At 50.9% G+C, this 19429-nt stretch overlaps 1 protein-coding gene across 1 annotated transcript in view; it reads left to right on the forward strand.

The window, feature by feature from the left end:
* LOC144153768 (glutathione S-transferase B-like) overlaps positions 1-18974 on the forward strand; it is a 29714-nt gene extending 10740 nt beyond the window's left edge. The window contains exons 2-4 of the mRNA XM_077685486.1: positions 14218-14431; positions 16184-16375; positions 18641-18974. Of these exons, the coding sequence (XP_077541612.1) occupies positions 14218-14431; positions 16184-16375; positions 18641-18832 (598 nt within the window). The 3' untranslated portion in view covers positions 18833-18974. The remainder of the gene's footprint in view (positions 1-14217; positions 14432-16183; positions 16376-18640) is intronic.
* The last annotated feature ends 455 nt before the right edge of the window (positions 18975-19429 follow it).

The following is a 19429-nucleotide window of genomic DNA, read 5'->3' on the forward strand; positions in this document are numbered from 1 at the left end:
CGACCGACCCCGACAAAACCCAACACTCCGGTTTTGATAGCAAAAACCCCGCCTCCAAAAAGGGGGCGTTCAAGAAAGAGAGAAAAAAACCTTTCAAAACAATTATTACAAACCATTGATTGGCCACAGTAACCAGCCAATCACACACATGTCCTCACCTGCGGTCACGTGACCTAACCCTCTCTCTTATGCACTCAAAGTGCGTTTTCTACGCACGCTGTTACACCCGGCCAGAAAATACAGGACATCTGCGGCCTTAAGTGAACCATCCATAACGTTTAGCGGGCGGCATCTGCACAAACAACAGCCAAGCCGAGGGCCCGGAGCGGTCCCCGCGCGGCTGACCTCCCTCCGCGCGACGCCTCCCACGACGTGGGGTGTCTGCACGCGCGGCGTGACAATGAGGATTGCTAATTCCCTCCCAGACTAAAGGGGCGCCGCCGGCCACCTGAACAGACCACGGGGAGAGACGCCGCCAGCCGAGGCGACCATCGTCGAGGCGAACGACCCGTCGACGAAGAGCGCCCGCCGCCGGAGTCGAAGATTTTCCAAACCTACACCGCGCGCGCTTTCAACACTAAGAGATACGATCATCTGGCCGCCCGTCAGCTTGTTATGCCGAATGACCCTGCCACCCTCGACGCGACAGAGGCACTCAGGCTAATCGCCCCCATCCTTTGACACACAAAAGGACGGGCCCAACAGCTCTCCGCGGCTCCGAACTTGGCGTCCGCGCGGCTACATGAAAGGGACACTGAATAGCCGCAACCAGCGTACGCGACGCCGAACATGAGCCACCGGCGGCTTTCCTTAATTAAATGAGGAGCCCGAACATAACAAGTATGTGCGCAGTGTACAGACGCGCACACGTTCCTCATCCCTTCTATCATGCGCGCACCCAGGAAGGCCAGCTCTTTCGCTTTCAAAGATAGGGAGGCAATGCTGACACAATCCTCGCCTCCACGATGAATCGTAGCAGCCTCCACAATCTCTTGTGTGCGCTAATCAGGGTCGCGAAACACAACCGCACATTCGTTAAACGGAGGCGAACACTTGCAATTCTGGCAGTGACTATAGCTTAGACAATATGCTTACAACTCGCTCTAGTGCCGTTTAGGTGTGGCTTTTCGCGACATCCCGTGTCATTGTCGTGCTTGTTTATTCCCCAGGTAGGTTTCGCGAAGGCGGCTGGCGAAATGCCAGCCCAGTGCAACGGACGTACTGCAATCAATTGAACGGGACATAGTAACGAACGCACGCGCGACCCTCCGACTTGCCCGATGCGCGTGACACGTACAGGATATAGACGGCAACGTCGTCAATGCGATAGCGTTTCGCCACTCACAATGGGTGCTATACGCGCGCACGAAGTGTGATGAATGGGCGGATGTACGCGCATGGCGAAACGATCCGCATTGCCCGGACGAAGCGTAGCCCGATCCGCGCGGTACGTCTACCGTTGCCTACACAATGTTCTTTTGTGCTGCATGGGCCGCCACGAAGGCGAATTCCGCGCCCGTCCGCCGCCGCCACTTGCCGATGTCTAGACGGGCGGACGCAGTTTCCTGCCAGGCGCGGTTGCCGAGCGTGCGTCGCCACTCTTGACTAGGTCCTCAATAATAGGCTTTGCGCTAACGACCGGGCCGGCGCGGCCACGTTATCAGGGGCCGGCTTTCCCCCCCGTAAAAACCGTTCGGCTTCGTCGGCGGTGCGCGTTAAAAACCAAGTGAAGAAAGGGTGGCTTTACCCTCGCCCTCCCCCGAAGACCGATAACGTTGCGACTCGGGGGAGGTTTGCAGAAATGAGTTAGTGTCTCTGTTCAGGGAGCCCAGACGCATAAAAAGTACAGTGGTTCGAAATAAAAATTGACTGGCGGTTACGATACTCATTGGTGCGAAATCTGGGCGCAGCTGTGTAGCTCTTTGACTGTGCAAAATATGTTGAGGCAAAGAGTTTGGCAGACGTATTTGTCTGTCACAGCTCCAGCTGTAACGCATACTTGCGTTTCCACGTTCGCTTTGTGTGAATATGGTCTGGTTCATTCATGGGCACTTTGTTTATTGCGTTAGCAGTAGGTGGGTGCTGCATTTCGGCACAAGTTTTCCGCGTAGAGTCATACAACAGAGAACGACAGAGGGAGAGGGGTGACGTGAGCCGAGCCGGTGGCGGCATTGGTTGCGGTGGCGCCGCGTTCACACCGCTGCCGTTCTGTAGTTGGCAGGGTGGCGGCAAGTCGAAGCGACTCCGGCTGCCCCGCTCCATAGGCGCGTCCCTTCACCGCCTGCACGCAGTGTCAAATGTAGTGTGCAGATATCCCCAGGTGGTCAAAATTAATCCGGAGCCCTCCACCACGGCGCGCCTAATCGCCTGCGTTGCGTCGGCGCGTTAAAACGCTACAATCAATCAATCAATCAATCAATCAATCAATCAATCAATCAATCAATCAATCAAATGTAGTGTGCAGAGAGTGCAGTGCAGCGACTGAGTGAGCCACAACAGGCAGTGGGAGTGCCGGCGACGAAATGCCGATAGTGGTGGACAACAAAAGGGGGGACAGGCAGACGACGCTAAAGCGAGCCAACGTGGCCACTGAGACGGTTGGAGCGCAAAGCACGGTTAGCCTAGTGTGTGAGGGGCATGCGAGAAACTCCGCGCTGCGCGGGCTTCTAAAGCCGGAGCAAGGGCCCGAGCCTCAGGCTTGCGAATGCGAGAGATGAGGTGTTCATGCATTTGTAAAGATCCACCAACGGAGTGGAGCTTCCATTAACCTTTTGGGCTACTACAGCGCGCTTAGCAGTCGTCTATAACATGTTTAGTAAATTCAAATTCCGGAATCGTGTACAGATAAAACAGAACTTTTCGGTTTCTACGAAAGCCTCCAGACAAGTAAATCGCAGACAAGCAAATACATTAAACACTGTCTATACAATTAGGGAGAGGCGCTGGGTATAAATATGTGGAGTTAGTGGCGGAGCTTTCGGCGAGAAATATTTTTATTCACCTGTTACATGGTTCGTTTACCCTTAAACTGGATAAAATGAGGATTGGAGGATACCATTGCGTCTGAATGGTTGACAGAAATAACTGTTCGGAATCTGGTTCAGTAGCTCTCGGAATTGTGAATTGTTGGGAAATATCCCCAAATATCCATCGTTCTGACAAAGCCGGTGCTAAAGTTAAGGCTATAATGCTGAGCAGTCGTGTTCGAAAGCTTGTCTTTTACGCTCTCGCTACTTGTTGCGCCTTTGTGCAGCTTTTTTTCTCGCGCATTTCCCGTTTTTTTTTTTTTTTTTTTTTCACGGGAGAAGTGTTCTACTGGAAGTGTAGGACATCCTATAGTAATCAAGTGACACCACGACTTACTAGCGTTGGTCACTGCATATTCCGTAGCCACCATATTTAGGTATGCACATGCACAAGGCGCCAGCCTTGGTTTTACGGGAGTTAACGAATTTTTCACAACTTGGGGTGTGGATACCATGCCCCGCGTCCCCAGAACACAAGCACATGCGCGTTCAGACAGGAACACATTTGGACGAGCCAGGCTGACTTTCCAGAGCCCTAATTGGGTCATGATTTCTGATGGAGGCGAAGAGCAAAAAGGCCGTGTGTACGAGATTAGGCGCACGTTAAAGATCCCCATGTGGCCAAAATTACTCAGGAGCCCTCTACTATGGCGCGCCTCATCGCCTGCGTTGCTTCGACGCGTTAGACCCTACAATCAATTAAATGCGTCATGAAGACAAAATAAAAGTTGGGTTCATTAATATACCGCGTTATCTCGATAACAATACGAATTTTATCGCCAACTTTGAATAAATAATGGATATTAACGAAAAAATGTGAAGCAGTGGCGACTCCCTAGTCATTTTCGGGCAACTTTTCTATGACGTCACAGAATCTTGTATATGCGATTGCAGGCCGAAGACCAATGCCACCGCCAAGGAACGTGACTGGGTGATCGTACGCTCTGTTCCATTTGATAGTACTACTTAAATATTAACGGCCAGTTAACACACGGATAGGTATGTTTTTAGCGCCTGACCATGTCACGCCAAACCTGTCCATAATACGCCACTTCAACGAGAAATTCGAATGTCTCAATATTTTTGCGTCTTTTCGCTTAAGGGGGGGACACTGCTTAAAACGGATTCCTTTAATTTTTAAGTAAGCTCTGTCGAGTTTGTCAACGTGTTTTTTCCCACTCATTTCAAATGTCATTATTTTTTGAGTCAGTCAATTAGTCCCCAGGTAATTTGAGATAATTAGTCATTTTTGGAAGAACAATAGACAAAGCAGTGCTGGTCATAAAACTGCAATCTTTCTATTTTTCAATACTATGAACCCTTGCGGGTTCAATAAGAGAATCGGTTTTTTTTGGTGCACCGCTTGAAAATAATTTTACAGCTCACTAAACTTTAGTGTTTGAAACGGGCATTCGAAATAGTTCCTTGCCAGTGGTGCCGCCAAAGTTTAATGAGCTGTAAAATTTGTTCCAAGCGGTGCACCAAAAAACCGATTCTCTTATTTAACTCACCATGGTTCATAGTATCGGAAAATATGAAGATTACAGTTCTGTGACTAACACTGTTTTGTCCATTGTTCCTTCAAAAATGACGAAGTATCTCAAATTATCTTGGAAAGTCTATGACTGACTTAGAAAATAATGACATATTTGAAATCAATGAGAAAAAAGCAGCAAGGCTGACAAGTTTCACAGTTTACTTAACAATTAAAATGGTCCTTTGAAGCACCATGTCTCTCATCGATTGAATCTGCTCCAGATGATGTCCCTTGAGGCTTATCAGGTACGTATGATTCGCAGAACAATATATTCCTCTGGATTTTGAGGTGCTCGAGGTGAAAGCGTACAAGATAAGACTGGGCATACCTCAGCCCGACATGGACTCGCTCAAGAGGCCCTCCCCCAGATCGATAAACGCCACACAAGTAGGCGACTCCGCTGTTCCCGTTGGGTTCTGCCGCTGTTATCTTTTACAGCGACTTACGAAAGTGCACACTCCACTAGCGTCAATACCTGTACAAAGGCCTGTTGGCGAAATACGTGCAGCCATGGCCCTCCGTAACATCCACCTTACTCTTGGTTTTATCAACCAGCCTAGGGGCTGGGCTGCTTCTTGCCTTCTGGGATTGCGGAAGTAGATACGGCAGCCACAGTACAAGTGGGGCGCAAGAGAAACCGAAGCATTCATTTCGGCACTAGAAAGACACCATTGTAGGCGTCCGACGCTAACCAGGGCGTGTCTTTTGAGGTAGCGAAGGCGCAGTTAGTGAAATGTATCTCGCAGTCGTGGTCCTCCGTGTAAGGTAACGCGAATGCTCGCTGCTGCTCGCACACCCCTCGACGCTGCTCTGGAACGGCGTCCCGTTATTACATAGTTTCAGCGGCTTTTCGTTTGCGTATGGTGTTCCGCGTTCGTTTGTCTGTGGCAGCGCGAGCCCCAAGCGGCAGGCACACGAGCAATCCGGTGTCCGACGCGGCGCGGCAAAAGCGGGGGACACATGTGCGGAAAGCAACGCGTTCCCGCGCGTGTTTTCCCCTCTCCCGAACCGGTCCTGTAGCCTTCACGCGTGCTCCTGGCCGCCGCCGGACCGGTTTCCAGAGTGCGAAGACGCACTCCGGTTTCAGACCGGTTTCCGAAACCGGAGTGCATCTTCACACGAACCGGTTTCGTGCGTCTTCAGGCAGGAAGTTTTAGCATAGAGGGTACCGTCCGCTAACGCTACGGCGGCGGGCAGCTGGGCTCGACTGGGCCGGTATACTTTCGTTCCGGTAAGGGGGATTAGTTCCGCGGGCCGGCCTTGCGTCAGCTGCTCCCTCTGGTGCACCTTCAGCGGAGGGGGCCTGAGGAGCTGCAGCGAAGTTTCGCAGGGAAGCGTTTTAGTTTTTCTACACCTAACACACGGTCATTATCATCGTCAGAAAAAGTTGGCTTTCTAACGTCATCTGGTGCGTTTTCGCGTAGGACATCAGTGAGAGGCTGAAAGCTTCGCTTTAAGTCCATGGAATAAGGGGCCCTCGCTTTTAACTTGGATAGTGTTCCGTGTACTAGCAGGTTAAACCAGAAAAAATTGGGCCCATCTCCCCGCGAGGGGGACTCGAGTAAATGCGTCGCATAGGGGTGGGTGCATTGCGTTAACGTTTAGTGTTTGGGGAGTTGGTGGTAGTGAATGCGTTGTATCAGCAGCTTCTTGACGTAGTTTGAATGAGTCAAGGATATAAGGCGCGTTCGTAGCCTCCTATTCTGTGTCGGCTTTGTGGCGCAGTGGGTAGAGCACCATGTACATTGCGTTCCGCCCGCAGGGTCGAGGGATCGAAACCAGGCGCCGGATAGTATTTTTTTTTATATAGTGTAGGGGGAGGAGTGCGGACTACGACTACGGAGGTCAATGCGGGTGACATCGTGAGTTACTGAAATGCTCTGTATTTAAAAGCCTAGGCGTTTCTATCGTTTCTTTGCTCACTAGTCCTTCAGTTTCATTTTTTCTCCAAATTGCAGCCTGTGTGAGCCTCGGCTACTTGAATTGGAGGATCCGCATGCGATACCATTTTTTTTTGCCAGTTTACCTTAATTTCAAGCGTGACGGAAGCCCATCTTTTCGGGGATTATCAATCGGAGATGGATGCCTGGATGAGACCTCAGTTAGTAATCACTAACGTTTCGGCTACCCCACGGGAGTCGCAATCAAAGTAAAGCAGGAAATGCTCACCCAGCGGTGCGGCTCGCGACCCTATACCCGAAATTTTGGGCGTCGCGATCCAGCGTGTGTGCTTTCGCCTCTGTTGAGCGTCTTGAGCATGAAGCAAGAATATATGGTATTGTCGCGAAGAGGAGATCCCTTGATGTTTTCTGGTTGTTTTTTAGTTCTGTGCGGCCGCCGGGGCTCTTCCTCCCAAGTGTTAGTGTGAAAGCGCTTCGGACGCGGCTGGGCCCTGGCGCCCTTATTTCTGAGAATCGGCTCCGGCGCGTGTGTCTGCCCGTCGGCCGACCGGGAGACGACGGCTGTTGGGGGAAGCGGGCCCTCGCCTCGTCTTGTATTACCGCGCGCACTGGCGTCTCCGACCCCCGTTGCGCGCCTACGCGGGCCGCTGTGTACTTCCGACGACCTTCCCTTTTCCCCTGTCTACTTTAGTGCGTTTTGTCTAACTACTTGCTCTACGCCCGTAATTCTCCAAGCGCGCGTTTTCGAGTCGGAACCTTGTGTCTGTGTTTTTGGTCCTTTTCACTTTGGCGGGGACATGTCTGATTGGAGTTTAGAAGCGTCTTCCTGATTGGCTGCGGGTGTGCCTTAGCCTTTTCCCACCCGGTCCGAACACGCTAGGATGCGCTTTTTCCCCCAATGCGTCCCCCCAAAGCAAATATAACGCGGCCCCTCTGGGGAGCGGGGGAGAGCAACACCAGGAGAGCCGCACTCTGCCGCTCGTCGTCGTGCCCTCCCGCCGGGAGCCATTCGCCCGCCAGCTATGTCCCGTTGGGTACTCTGAATCTTTGACTGTCTATTTCATCTACGTAATAAGTGTAATTGTTTCAACTTTGTATGTGCTAAATGTCATCAATGTCATCTGTAAAGTAAACAAGTTAACCTTAAAACTTCTTCGACGTCTCGACTTTTTCCCTTCCGATCTTCATGCAGTAGCGGCAGTATGAACCAGAATACTACGTTACAAAAGTGGTGATAGGTGCGGGGTAGCGGAGACCCCCTCTGCCATCATGGGCTCCCCCCTCTCATCGCTCAGCTTCCTGCTGCTCATCTTCGAGTTCTCCTTCTTCTTGACCGGGCAAGAATCTTCAGTTTTCACATCATCCGTCCGCACTCCGTGGGCGGCAAGAAGCGACGACATGCGCGACAGTGGCAAAGACTTTCCTACTCCACGGCCATCACCGCGCTACCAGCCCGGCGCAAGCTGGGCCCGCCGTCGCCTCCGGCGAAGAGGAGCCTCCCGCCCCGACGCGGACCGAACGCCGCCGCGACTGCCTTCCTTCATCTCGGCCGCCTAATTTCAACGCATGCAGTAAGGTGAGAGATTTTTGCCTCTCGGCGCACCGCATGACTGTGGGCCTGTAGGCTTTTCTTCTCCGCGTGTCCGGGGCGCCCACTGATTGGTTGTCTTTGGTTCATTTTCTTTGCCAGCACCAGCCTGCTTATGTAACTAGCCGCTGTCGATGCTGAGGCAATAATTTATGAGCGTGCAGCCGTTTTTTCGTGGGGTATGTGGGCTCTTCGCGCGGGAGTTGGACAGCTTTGTAGTCAGAATCTTAACGGCACAAGCGTTCGGCTCTCCCGGCGAGGGAGCCCCGAAGAAGACCCCCACGCGCCTATGAAAAGGCTGATTTTTACGCAGATCTCGCTATATTAGAGACTGCTGATATCCGTTTCCTCGGCTCCTTGCCACCGGAGTTAGGTTATGTCTTGAAGCAAATACGGCAGCCACTTCGGGGTTGGGGGTCTGAGGGAAACGAGGAGCTGAGATGTTGACGCTGCACGCCACTGCTCGACGTACAAACAGACACCAGCAGGGGTGCCCGGGATGCCGCGGACGGGGAGAGCTAGCGGGTATGCAGTTCTGCGAATGCGTCGGGTTGGCTAAAGTTTCTCACCACTGCTGATATTCGGCAGACTCTGTTCTTGTTGTACGCTAAATTCTAACCAATATGTAGTTTTGATGTCACCTTTGTTGATAGTCGAGCATGTGTTACTTTATCATTTCTACCGCTCCTGTTCATGAAAAAAATGTGTATCAATGTTCTTTTTTTTGTTTGTTTTATTGTTTGTATAGGAGTATTGAGCGGTATGAAATGTTCTGAAAGGCTTCGTCAGGCTCCAATGTTTATTATGTATCACACTTCATATGCGCGACCGCCAAGTTTTGATTTCCGTAGCTTTATGTTGAGATGGTCGGCAGTTTTTCTCGGAAGTCATTTTCTTAGCCGTTTTGTTGTGTTGGCGTCTAGTATTCTTGTAACCCGTTTTCGTAGCCGTTCCTTTCTGTTAGTTTCGAGTGTTGGAACGAATGTGCGGGTCTTCTTTAAGTACGTGAGACGAGTTGGGCTGTTTTTGAAAGAGTACAGTTGAATATAGAAATGTGTCGAGACTAGTGCCCAAGAATGGCTGGTGTGCGTAGATTTCCACTTGCCGGTGAGATACAACATCGATACAGTGAGCCCTAGTATATAATTTTGTTTCTGTTTTATAGTGCCTTCTTATGAACCGTTTGTAATCCTATCTGTAAGGCACTGAGTATTTCCTTGAGTGGGAGTTGCTGAGACTGCGCTCATGTTTTGATTTGCAGATTATTTTGAGTTAGATAGGAGGTTACTTTATCTTGTGCGATGTGTTGTTCAAAGACAGACTGTATTTCTTTCGCGTCTTACTGCTCGGTATAGCCTGAATAGTGGAGTTGTTTTTGCACTTTCTCCAAGATGAGACTTTTAGACCGCGCCTGCTATTCCGATGTTATTCATGGGGTCCTTGTTATTTTCTTGTGTCGTATGAATGGAATGTTTTTCGCCTGTGCTGCACAAGAGACTATGCGTGCGTGAACTGAAAACGGAACTCTATTAGGTGCACGCGGGTGTGGTGACTGATCCAGCCTACATGCTTCATCGACCAACATGTGTGCGAGCCTGTTGTTTGCCTTCTCGAGTCCGCATGCCATGTCATTTCAGTTATCGCTGTCGGGTTGTGAAAATGTTTTCTTATGTTTTAAATTTTGTGCAAGAGTGAGGGCACTCTTTTTTCCGTCGGGGAAGGTGTCGCGAAGAGGAGATCCCTTGATGTTTTCTGGTTGTTTTTTAGTTCTGTGCGGCCGCCGGGGCTCTTCCTCCCAAGTGTTAGTGTGAAAGCGCTTCGGACGCGGCTGGGCCCTGGCGCCCTTATTTCTGAGAATCGGCTCCGGCGCGTGTGTCTGCCCGTCGGCCGACCGGGAGACGACGGCTGTTGGGGGAAGCGGGCCCTCGCCTCGTCTTGTATTACCGCGCGCACTGGCGTCTCCGACCCCCGTTGCGCGCCTACGCGGGCCGCTGTGTACTTCCGACGACCTTCCCTTTTCCCCTGTCTACTTTAGTGCGTTTTGTCTAACTACTTGCTCTACGCCCGTAATTCTCCAAGCGCGCGTTTTCGAGTCGGAACCTTGTGTCTGTGTTTTTGGTCCTTTTCACTTTGGCGGGGACATGTCTGATTGGAGTTTAGAAGCGTCTTCCTGATTGGCTGCGGGTGTGCCTTAGCCTTTTCCCACCCGGTCCGAACACGCTAGGATGCGCTTTTTCCCCCAATGCGTCCCCCCAAAGCAAATATAACGCGGCCCCTCTGGGGAGCGGGGGAGAGCAACACCAGGAGAGCCGCACTCTGCCGCTCGTCGTCGTGCCCTCCCGCCGGGAGCCATTCGCCCGCCAGCTATGTCCCGTTGGGTACTCTGAATCTTTGACTGTCTATTTCATCTATGTAATAAGTGTAATTGTTTCAACTTTGTATGTGCTAAATGTCATCAATGTCATCTGTAAAGTAAACAAGTTAACCTTAAAACTTCTTCGACGTCTCGACTTTTTCCCTTCCGATCTTCATGCAGTAGCGGCAGTATGAACCAGAATACTACGTTACAGTATTTTTGCGATTATAAGTACCCTCCCCTACTTTCGGGGAAATAAATTGGAAAAGTTTGCATGCGAATCTAAGCACCCCCCTTTTGTATCGTCTTAAGGTGGATTTCGGACTCTTGGAAGCGGTCAAAGTTGACGTTGTGGCCAAGTCATTTCTAGGCTTTGGAGCAGACGACACGCTCGCTCGCTTCCATACGGCGATCGTCTGCTTCATACGCACTGTAAGCAGCTTACGGTAGCCGTGTCATAGGTGAGTGTGACACCTTCATTACAGAGCGATGACTTTCCGTACATGACAGCGACAACCTTGTCATTGCGAGGATAAAGACAAGTCCGCACAGATATCTCGGAGCTCGCCCGCCGTCGCAGAAAACATCACGACGCTTCGAATTACGAGTTCCAACCAACGCCTGACGACGCGGATTTTCGGCGGCGAAACGTTGACGAAGGCACCCATCAGAACTTGAAATGTCCCGGCGCCATAACATCGCAACGTAACCAGTAGCCGGAACGCAGGGAGCAGTGGGTGGCCGCGGTTGCTGGCGTTTGGCTCGGCAGCCACCTCGGCAGCTCCAGCAGTGACCGATTTGGTAACGAGGCACCGCGACACGAATTCGCCCTTGCTGAAGTGCTCAGGACCAGTGCTCAAGCGTATTCAGCCAGTACCTTATGCGCTGACATGGCAAATTCACGGTGCGGAAATCCCCTGAACCTTCATTATATGCCTCGTCAATGCGGGATACATGCTCCGGAAAAGAGGCGAGCGAGCACAGCCGGCTCGAACCGAGAGGAGCGTAGGCGGCCATCTTGAAAATAGTACTGGAGGGCTGCTTCAAGGTAGCACAGACGACACCTTGGAGTTGCTCCTCCAAATCGTGAGCGGCTCCTCCAAATCGCCGAGTGGCTCCTCCGTTGGAGGAGACACTCGAGTGGAGGTTAGTTTATGAAACCGAAACTCGCTTTCAAGGGTCCTCTCGAGCGGAGGCTCGAGTGGAGGAGGGACTCAGAATACGGGGGTGAGCATCAAACGTAAGCGATGGGTTCACTGTCTTGAGCTATTTTTTTTCTATGCTTGCTAACCAAAACATTGTTCCTTGTGCACGTCTCGTCAAGATACGGCCGCAAAAAAAAAAAAGCAAAAAAAAAGGGGGGGGGGGGGGCGTAGTTTAGGTTTTTCGAATCTGAGCCCTGTCCTCTCCTTGGGCATTGCGGTCGCGGAAAAAAGGGGTGCTTAGAATCGAGTAAATGCGGCATATAGGAAGCGAAACTGCATATTGAAGTATTCCCGGGCGGGGGACCAGATTATTATTATTATAATTCTTTATTCAGAAGGGGAGACTCAAGGTCTAGTCAGGGATGGGGAAGGCGGTGGTGGTAGTCTACATTCTCTTGTGTATCCCCGTGGTACAAGCGAAAGTCCACAGGGACTTAATAATGTTACAATGAAAAGCAACGGGGAAGGCTTCGTATCTCAGGCGGCGAAGGAGGGTATGGCGGCATTTGGTTGACAATTCTAGGGCTGCGCAGTGAAATGCTGTTACGCAGCGCTTGCGACGTTATCTGGCCGTCCCAGAAAGCGCCGTTTCCACTCCTGTCGTGCCCTTACTCCGTGGAACCTTTTCTTTCCTCCATGCTCCGTGGTCTTGATAAACATGTGAAGTGGCATCTCTCCTTCCCATGCGCACGCGCACTTACGTGCGGAAGAGCTTTTAGCCTGCCCCGGCCGATTTCGCGGATGTGGAAAATCGGTCACTCGGAGAAGCCTCCCGTATTTTCCAGTTTATAACTCGCGAGACATCCATCCGGGCTGCGTGCCGCCGCTTGTCTGTGGGCCGCACAAGAGAATGACGAGAAAGATGACGAGAAAGGCGAAAGAGGAAGCTTAAACAGCGGTTGTGGTAATAGCGGTTGTGGTAATACTAGCGCACCAAGCGCAAGATAAACACGTCACATGATAATGTCGTTCCTCTTTTATATCGCTGAATGTGCAGCACGCGAAAGTTAATTCAGTTGAAATAGTTAGAGGCCGTTTCACATAGGGCTTGATTGGAGAAATGCTCTGCATTGGAATTTTTATTCCGGCCGGTGCGCAGGAGGAGCGCCAGAAATTATCGACTGCGAAGTGTATATCGATTACGCCACGTGCCACGCTGTTGCACAGCGCCTTGCGGTGGACTGACCGGTGAACATTTGACGTCACCCGTCTGGATAATTGATTGTTCTTGCCGCGCGTGTTGGTGCACGTGACGGCGGCGCCACAACTTGCGGACAGGTCGGCGACTCCGTGGCATCCGGCGGGGGCCCGCGCGCGTGCGTGCGTGCATGCATGCAGGCCCTATTTTTACTGCCTGCCGCAAGCAAACAGTGGCGATAGCGCGCTGGCTTCGGGACAGGGACTCCACTTCGGCATTGCGCAAATGCGCACGCCCAAGGACGGCGCTCTCGGCCGAAGAGATTGACAAACACGGGGCCCTCTACTTACCGCAAATGGGACATGTATGGTTCGGTTCACATCTGCGGGCAGCAGTGCGCGAACTTTCTGGGCTCCCTCGCATACATTCAGAAGGCTGTGAAGAGATCGGGGGCGGTATTATAATGCTTTGTTCGTCTCGAGCAAGCCCTGATTGGCTAAAAGCGAACACCCGGATGTGACGCCATGCAAGTACGGCGGAGCTATGAGCCGCGGCTTCTCGGAGCAGACGATTTTTCGTCGCCTTGTTGTTGGTTCGCTGGCGGAACAATAAACACATATTTTTTTAAAATAGGTTTAGTCGTTTAAAATGACTACAAGAACGGTTGTGCCAAGGTTAACCCAAAGTCCGCGTGTACAACTGGGAGTACGTCACAGTGAAACGGACGCAAAACGGACGTTTCCAAAACTGACAAATACAAGAATACCGTCCCGGGGCATGGCGCTGATGCGGCCTCATCACCGCTTAAATCATTCGGTCTACTAGCACGAGGCACGTATCCGGGGTGGCTCAGTGGTTACTCGGAAGGCAACCAGCAAGTCAGTTTCAAGCGAAAGTCTGACGTTCCCATAGCCATTTCAGCGTTGATTCGGTGCCGAAAGATGCCCTAATTGCTCGGAGGAGACCAGCGGCCGGAGCAGCCATTAATAAGCGCGTGGACCAGATTGCCTGCTTCTTCTTCTACTGCTGTTAGGCTGGACGAGATTAAATAGTTCGTCTGCTCGACGTGGGTTCTCACCCGCTAAATGTGGAAGCCCTCAGCAGTAGTGCAGAATTGATACTGCAGTCCCGGAACACCTTTTCGGTCAACTATGCGCAGAGTACTACAACAACTTTCTTACAAGTGAGCAGCGTTTGGGGGTTGGTTGGGGCAAAAGCACCGCTGAACAGCGTTCCAGAGCCGGCCGGTTCACGCAGTCGCGTTGGCCTAGCTGTACCCTCGACCGAATGCTTTCTCTTTATTCGCTTCCCAGCTCTTGGCTTACCCGCGCAACCCTTTTCAGTTGGCACTCGCTATTTCAAGTGACGTTGCAGTCCATGACTGCGCACTCGCCACAGCCGACATCACCAGTTCCGTGTAGGCAAATAACCACGTGCGCTTCACCCCCTGTCTCCGTCACCCGCAGGTACGGCTTCGGCAATGGTCCCGAACCCAGCCGCGACGAGTGGTTGGCCGACAAGTACAAGTTGGGCCTGGACTTCCCCAACGTGCCGTACTACATCGACGGCGACGTCAAGCTGACGCAGAGCATGGCCATCCTGCAGTACCTCGGCCGCAAGCACGGACTCGCCCCCAAGGACGAGGCCACTCAGCTCCGCGTCGACGTGCTCCAGCTCACGGTGCGTCCATGGACGGGACGTGATCCTAGCTAGCTTGAGGGGTTAAACATATTTGCACACTACTTATTGCCCACCCCGCAGCCATCCACGCTCAGCAACCGTTCAGTGAGAGCGCCGTCTGCGGCGGTCTCGGTGTTTGCTAAAGCAAAAGCGGAAGGCGACACCGTGAAGCACCACGGGATTGCAGCGAATAGCTGCCCTTCTGGCGAAAAGCAGCTCGATCTTGACACAAAAGAGAAAAGAAAAAGCAGAACACGCCGATGTGTCTTGTTTTTCTTCTTTTGCGTGTTGTGTAAAGTTCGAGCTGCTTCTCACCCGCCGCGGTGGCTCAGTGGCTAAGGCGTTGCGATGCTGAGCACGGGGTCGCGGGTTCGGCGGTCGCTTTGCTGATGGAGTCGAAAAGCAAAAACGCCCGCGTGTACGAGATTTCGGCGCACGTTAAAAATCCCCTGGTGGTCAAAATTAATCCGAAGCCCTCCACTACGGCGCGCCTCATCGCCTGCGTTGCGTCGGCGCGTTAAACCCTACAATCAATCAATCAATCAATCAATCAATCAATCAATCAATCAATCAATCAATCAATCAATCAATCAATCAATCAATCAATCGAGCTGCTTCTCACCAGAAAGTACTGACTAGAACATGTTGGAAAACCCGTTCTACAAATAGCTGCATAGGGACTAATAGTAGGCCATAACACTGTGCATGAGGCATTAAACAACTCTCCAGATCGATATGGTTCGACTCACCGATGGAATACCGAAGCAGCGGGGCGCCGCAAATGCGTAGGCGAGATTGGGCTCAGCTTTTTGGGAACGTCCGTACCCCGCACATTCCCAAGGACCCGAGAGCAGCTGGCCGAAAGGTCCGCACACGTGTCCTCTTGTCATGCGACGCCACGCAACCCTTCGCTCATTGGTGGCGGTAGTCGCAGTGCCGGAATCGGGCAGGGCAGTGAGGAAAAGGGAAAAAAAATTCTTCCTCCATGAAATCACCAGCCTCGCGAAATCGAAACCGCTTGGGCTGGCGTGCACCCGCAATGGCTCCCGTCGCGCGAGCGAGGCGCGTTGCGCAACAGCTGCTGTGAGGATAGGTAGCCCAAAAGCGAATTCGTTGAGAATACGCGAACCCCACATCATTTTACAAATCGCCGAAGTGAATTCGTTCAGTTATTTCTTTCTTTATTTCGCACTTTGGCTCATGTAATCCATCGTTTGAATGTACGAGGCCTGCAACGGGTGGCGTGGTCGTGAAAGCCGCAGTGATGTCGCAGTAGTTTGCAGTCGGTTTTCGTGGCATCTCAGCTTTCAGAAATTTGCAAAAAAAAAAAAAAAAGTCAGCCCTGATGAAAATTGGGATTTATTTTTTCTATAAAAGAAATGGTAACGTTGATCACACCAGTTCATGCATGTATGGGTTCCCTTGATTCCATCTCCTTGTGGCTAATTTGACAATATTTCGGAATGTTCTCTTGGAGATATTGTTCCAATCCTGGCTCACGAGTGGGATGGGCAGTCACAACCAGGCTTTGTATAAGCGATAAAGATCCCACTAATCATTGAATGGTGCGATGGCTGCACAGACGTTGGGAGATCCGAAATGGGTAGGGTGCCATTAATTTTTTGGCGGGTCACAATATATCTAAAGTATCGGCTCCGTATGTGCCTGCTTGACAGATCCCATGTTATTTTCCCCCACCTCTAGCGCTTGATGTACCATGCCCATGCTTTCGGGTTGCTTTATTTTTTGCAGGCGTTCGACGTGATCATGTGGGCAGTGCGCGTCTGCTACGACCCCGAGTACACCGAGGAGAAGAGGAAGCAGTTCCTGGTCGATGTGGCCGACAAGCTGAAGCAGTTTGACTCGTACCTCGCCAAGTACGGTCCTTTCGGCGCCGGCAAGTCAGCCACTTACGTCGACTTCTTGCTCTACGAGGCTCTCCAGGTACGAAGGGGGGACAGTCGGCGTGTAACACGCTACAGCGGGGCATTCCCTGTAAAGGGACGGCAGTATTTCTGTGACTGCGTAAACACGAGATATTTAATGAGTGACTATCTGTCTTACTTCAACTATAGTTGCCAGCCAGCAGAAATACACGGTTTTGCTACCAACCACGGTTTATCATCTGAAAGGAACATTCGATCATTCCAGCTTATATGGCGTTCATAATTTAAAAAAAGCGAGGAAAAAGGTAGAAAATACACAGGACGATGCGCTTTCTGCGTATTTTATAGTCTCTGTCGCAGTCATCTTCCACAACTTTTACATTATGAATCGAAACCAACTTTTCAAACTTTCCAACAAGCTGATAGTGGTTTTCAATACGTCACAACCGGTATCTCTACAATGTGGGTATGTATCACGTTGCCAGACTGACAGCAGCAAATGTCGAGTATGCATTGGCTTATGCCTAATGTTTCGATTTGAGGCTTTGCCTCAACCGGCACATGTAGTTTTTCTAATTGTTACCCTCGGACATCGTTATTCTCAAAGCGTTGCGTTAGGCCTAATGTCCTTTATCAACTTCGTTCTTCCAATGTGCCAAGCAACGTTATACTCGTGCGTCGATCTGCGTGTACTGGTCGACCACATGGACCGCAGGCCTAATGTTAAGCCGTCGCAGGCCAGTTTCGCCCGTCCCTATGTGGCACATTAGCCTTGGTGCAAGCGGGTTATACACTGGAAAACGTGGGAGGTCTTTGTAAAAGGTTTTGCAAATTTACAGTGAAATCGGCAAAGGTGCTGCGCCTCTTCGACTCATTGTGTCGAAGAGGCACAGTAAAAGTGCGCTGTCCCAACAGATGGCGCACGAGTAGTGCTGATGCGGGAAAGTTGAGTTGAGCACACCTCTATTACATTCTTCATGGGAGGAGCGATAGAAGAGAGTGCGGGTGGTAGGGGGAGAGAGGTGAAGTTGTAATTGCTTAGCAGAGCGTGTTTTTCCGGCGGCGGATTATCGGTTTTATGGGCCTGGTCGGCTAAAAAGGGGCGGTAAAATTGACAGCTGGGGTAGTTGGTTTTGATTCATCGTAAGTAGCGCCTGAAACGGGACACAGAAGAGAAGACACACACGACGGCGCCGTCGTGTGTGTCTTCTCTTCTGTGTCCCGTTTCAGGCGCTACTTACGATGAATAAAAAGGGGTGAACGCGCATACCTCGGTCTTTCGTTCGGCGTGCTTTTGCGGCAAGTTACCCATTTTGTTTGCATTTAAGTATGCCGCAAATCTCTATTGCGTTTACATTCACGGTGAATGTGCCCTTCATTTATTCTTTCGCCCTACAATCTCAACACCTAAATGGTAGTTTTGCTGTAGCTGAAACATGTATTTGTGAACCCCTCGTGCTGTCTTTCGTGTTATTACACCTGCTTTTGCTTTTTTCTCGGGAGGAGAGATGTAGTGGGACGCCTTCTTGCGTCGCTCTTGTCACGTGTGTTAACGTCGTTTTGTTCCAGCCGAATTCATCTGCTGCTTGCCTGTGGCCGCAGGCAGCCAGTGGGGTTCGCATGTGTAATATGTGCAACACGTGTAACATTGATCACAACGCTGCTTGTAGTAAACTTATAAGCGTGAAAAATTTCATAGCTTATGCGATTCGAGGTATACTTTTTTATGTTGGCTGCCATCACGCAACAGCCCAAAGGGACACCTCCGGGCTTTTGCGTGGTGGTAACGCCGTTGTTCTGTAGGTGCGCTCAGCAGTGATACACAGGGTGCTCGCTAGAATGAAATGTTTTTAGTCAACTTGGTGCAGATTCACTTTCTTTGGAACTAGACAAATCAACTATCACCCGGCTATCAACTATTACCATGTGCACAATCGAGGTAGCGCTTATTTTGCCTAGTCCGAGCAACCATTGGGAGGGTCTAATTACATCTAGACAGCTCGTCTACTTCGTATTGGTGAGAAGGGGCTACTGAGTTAAAGTGGCCTGAAATAACGCAGGTTCCTTCACTATTCTGTGCCTCTCAGCTCAGGTGAAATACCGGCACAATAGCTTCCCAAACCGAACCGCAGTAATTGCTTATGGGTCGGTAACAGCTGAGACAGTCACAGCTCGTACATTGGAGTTAGTTTTAAGAGTTTAGACTAATTGTTGTGGGTTTTATTGCCACACTAGTTTAATTTTTAGTTTTCATTGTGGCATCGCTCTGTCTCGTTTCTAGATTGTGAAAGTTTTCCTTGTGACACCAATGTCTTGTTTCCAGATCGTGAAAATTCTTGGCCCAAGCACGTTCCGCAAGGGCTACCCTCAGCTCGAGGAGTACTGCCAGCGCGTTGCTGCCCTTCCGGGAATGAAGGAGTATCTGGCCTCGGATCGCTTCAAGGCTTGGCCCATCTGGAGCCCGTACGCAAAGGCGCTGGCGGCGCAGCACAAGCCGCCCGCTGACGACTGCTGAGCGATCCCCGCCGGCCGTTGTGCGTCGCAAGCGTTGACCGCAGTTCTAGTTTTTGATGTTGTTAATCTGGATGCGACGCTGTATACGTCTGTTACATTTTCTTTCAATAAACGGTTGCGTCGTTTTGAGCGCTCTTCCGAAATGGCTTGTTTTGCGGTATTGTTTGTATTTGCGGGCAGCCCCTGTGACGGCCATGACTCAGTCTAAGGAGAAAAAGTAACTTAGCATTTTTTCCAGCTGCAGAATATTGTCAGTACAATTACTTAATACTGGAATAATCGGTGGGCGTTCGCGGCAATTAATAAAGATGTTTGCTTCCTTAAAGGAGCCATGAAGACAAAGTACAAGTTTGTTTTATTCGAAAGAATTGGTGTTTTATATTGCCCCCAGCGCTAGTCCGACAGCAAACGATAGTTTATGCACTAAGAAATTAATCAATTTATGTTAAAATTTTGTTCTCCCGCCAAATCCTGTTTCGTGAGGTCGTCCGCGATGACGTCAGAAAAGCAGGCCTTGAAGTGAACGCGAACGCGGCACTAGGCATCCAGCTAACTACAGAGCCTTGTTTACCGTCAGTCCTCCCAGATGGCGCTACCA

This window comes from Haemaphysalis longicornis, unplaced genomic scaffold (genome assembly GCF_048455015.1).
Source record: "Haemaphysalis longicornis isolate Haplotype H1 unplaced genomic scaffold, Haemaphysalis longicornis Haplotype H1 scaffold_9, whole genome shotgun sequence".
NCBI lineage: Eukaryota > Metazoa > Arthropoda > Arachnida > Ixodida > Ixodidae > Haemaphysalis > Haemaphysalis longicornis.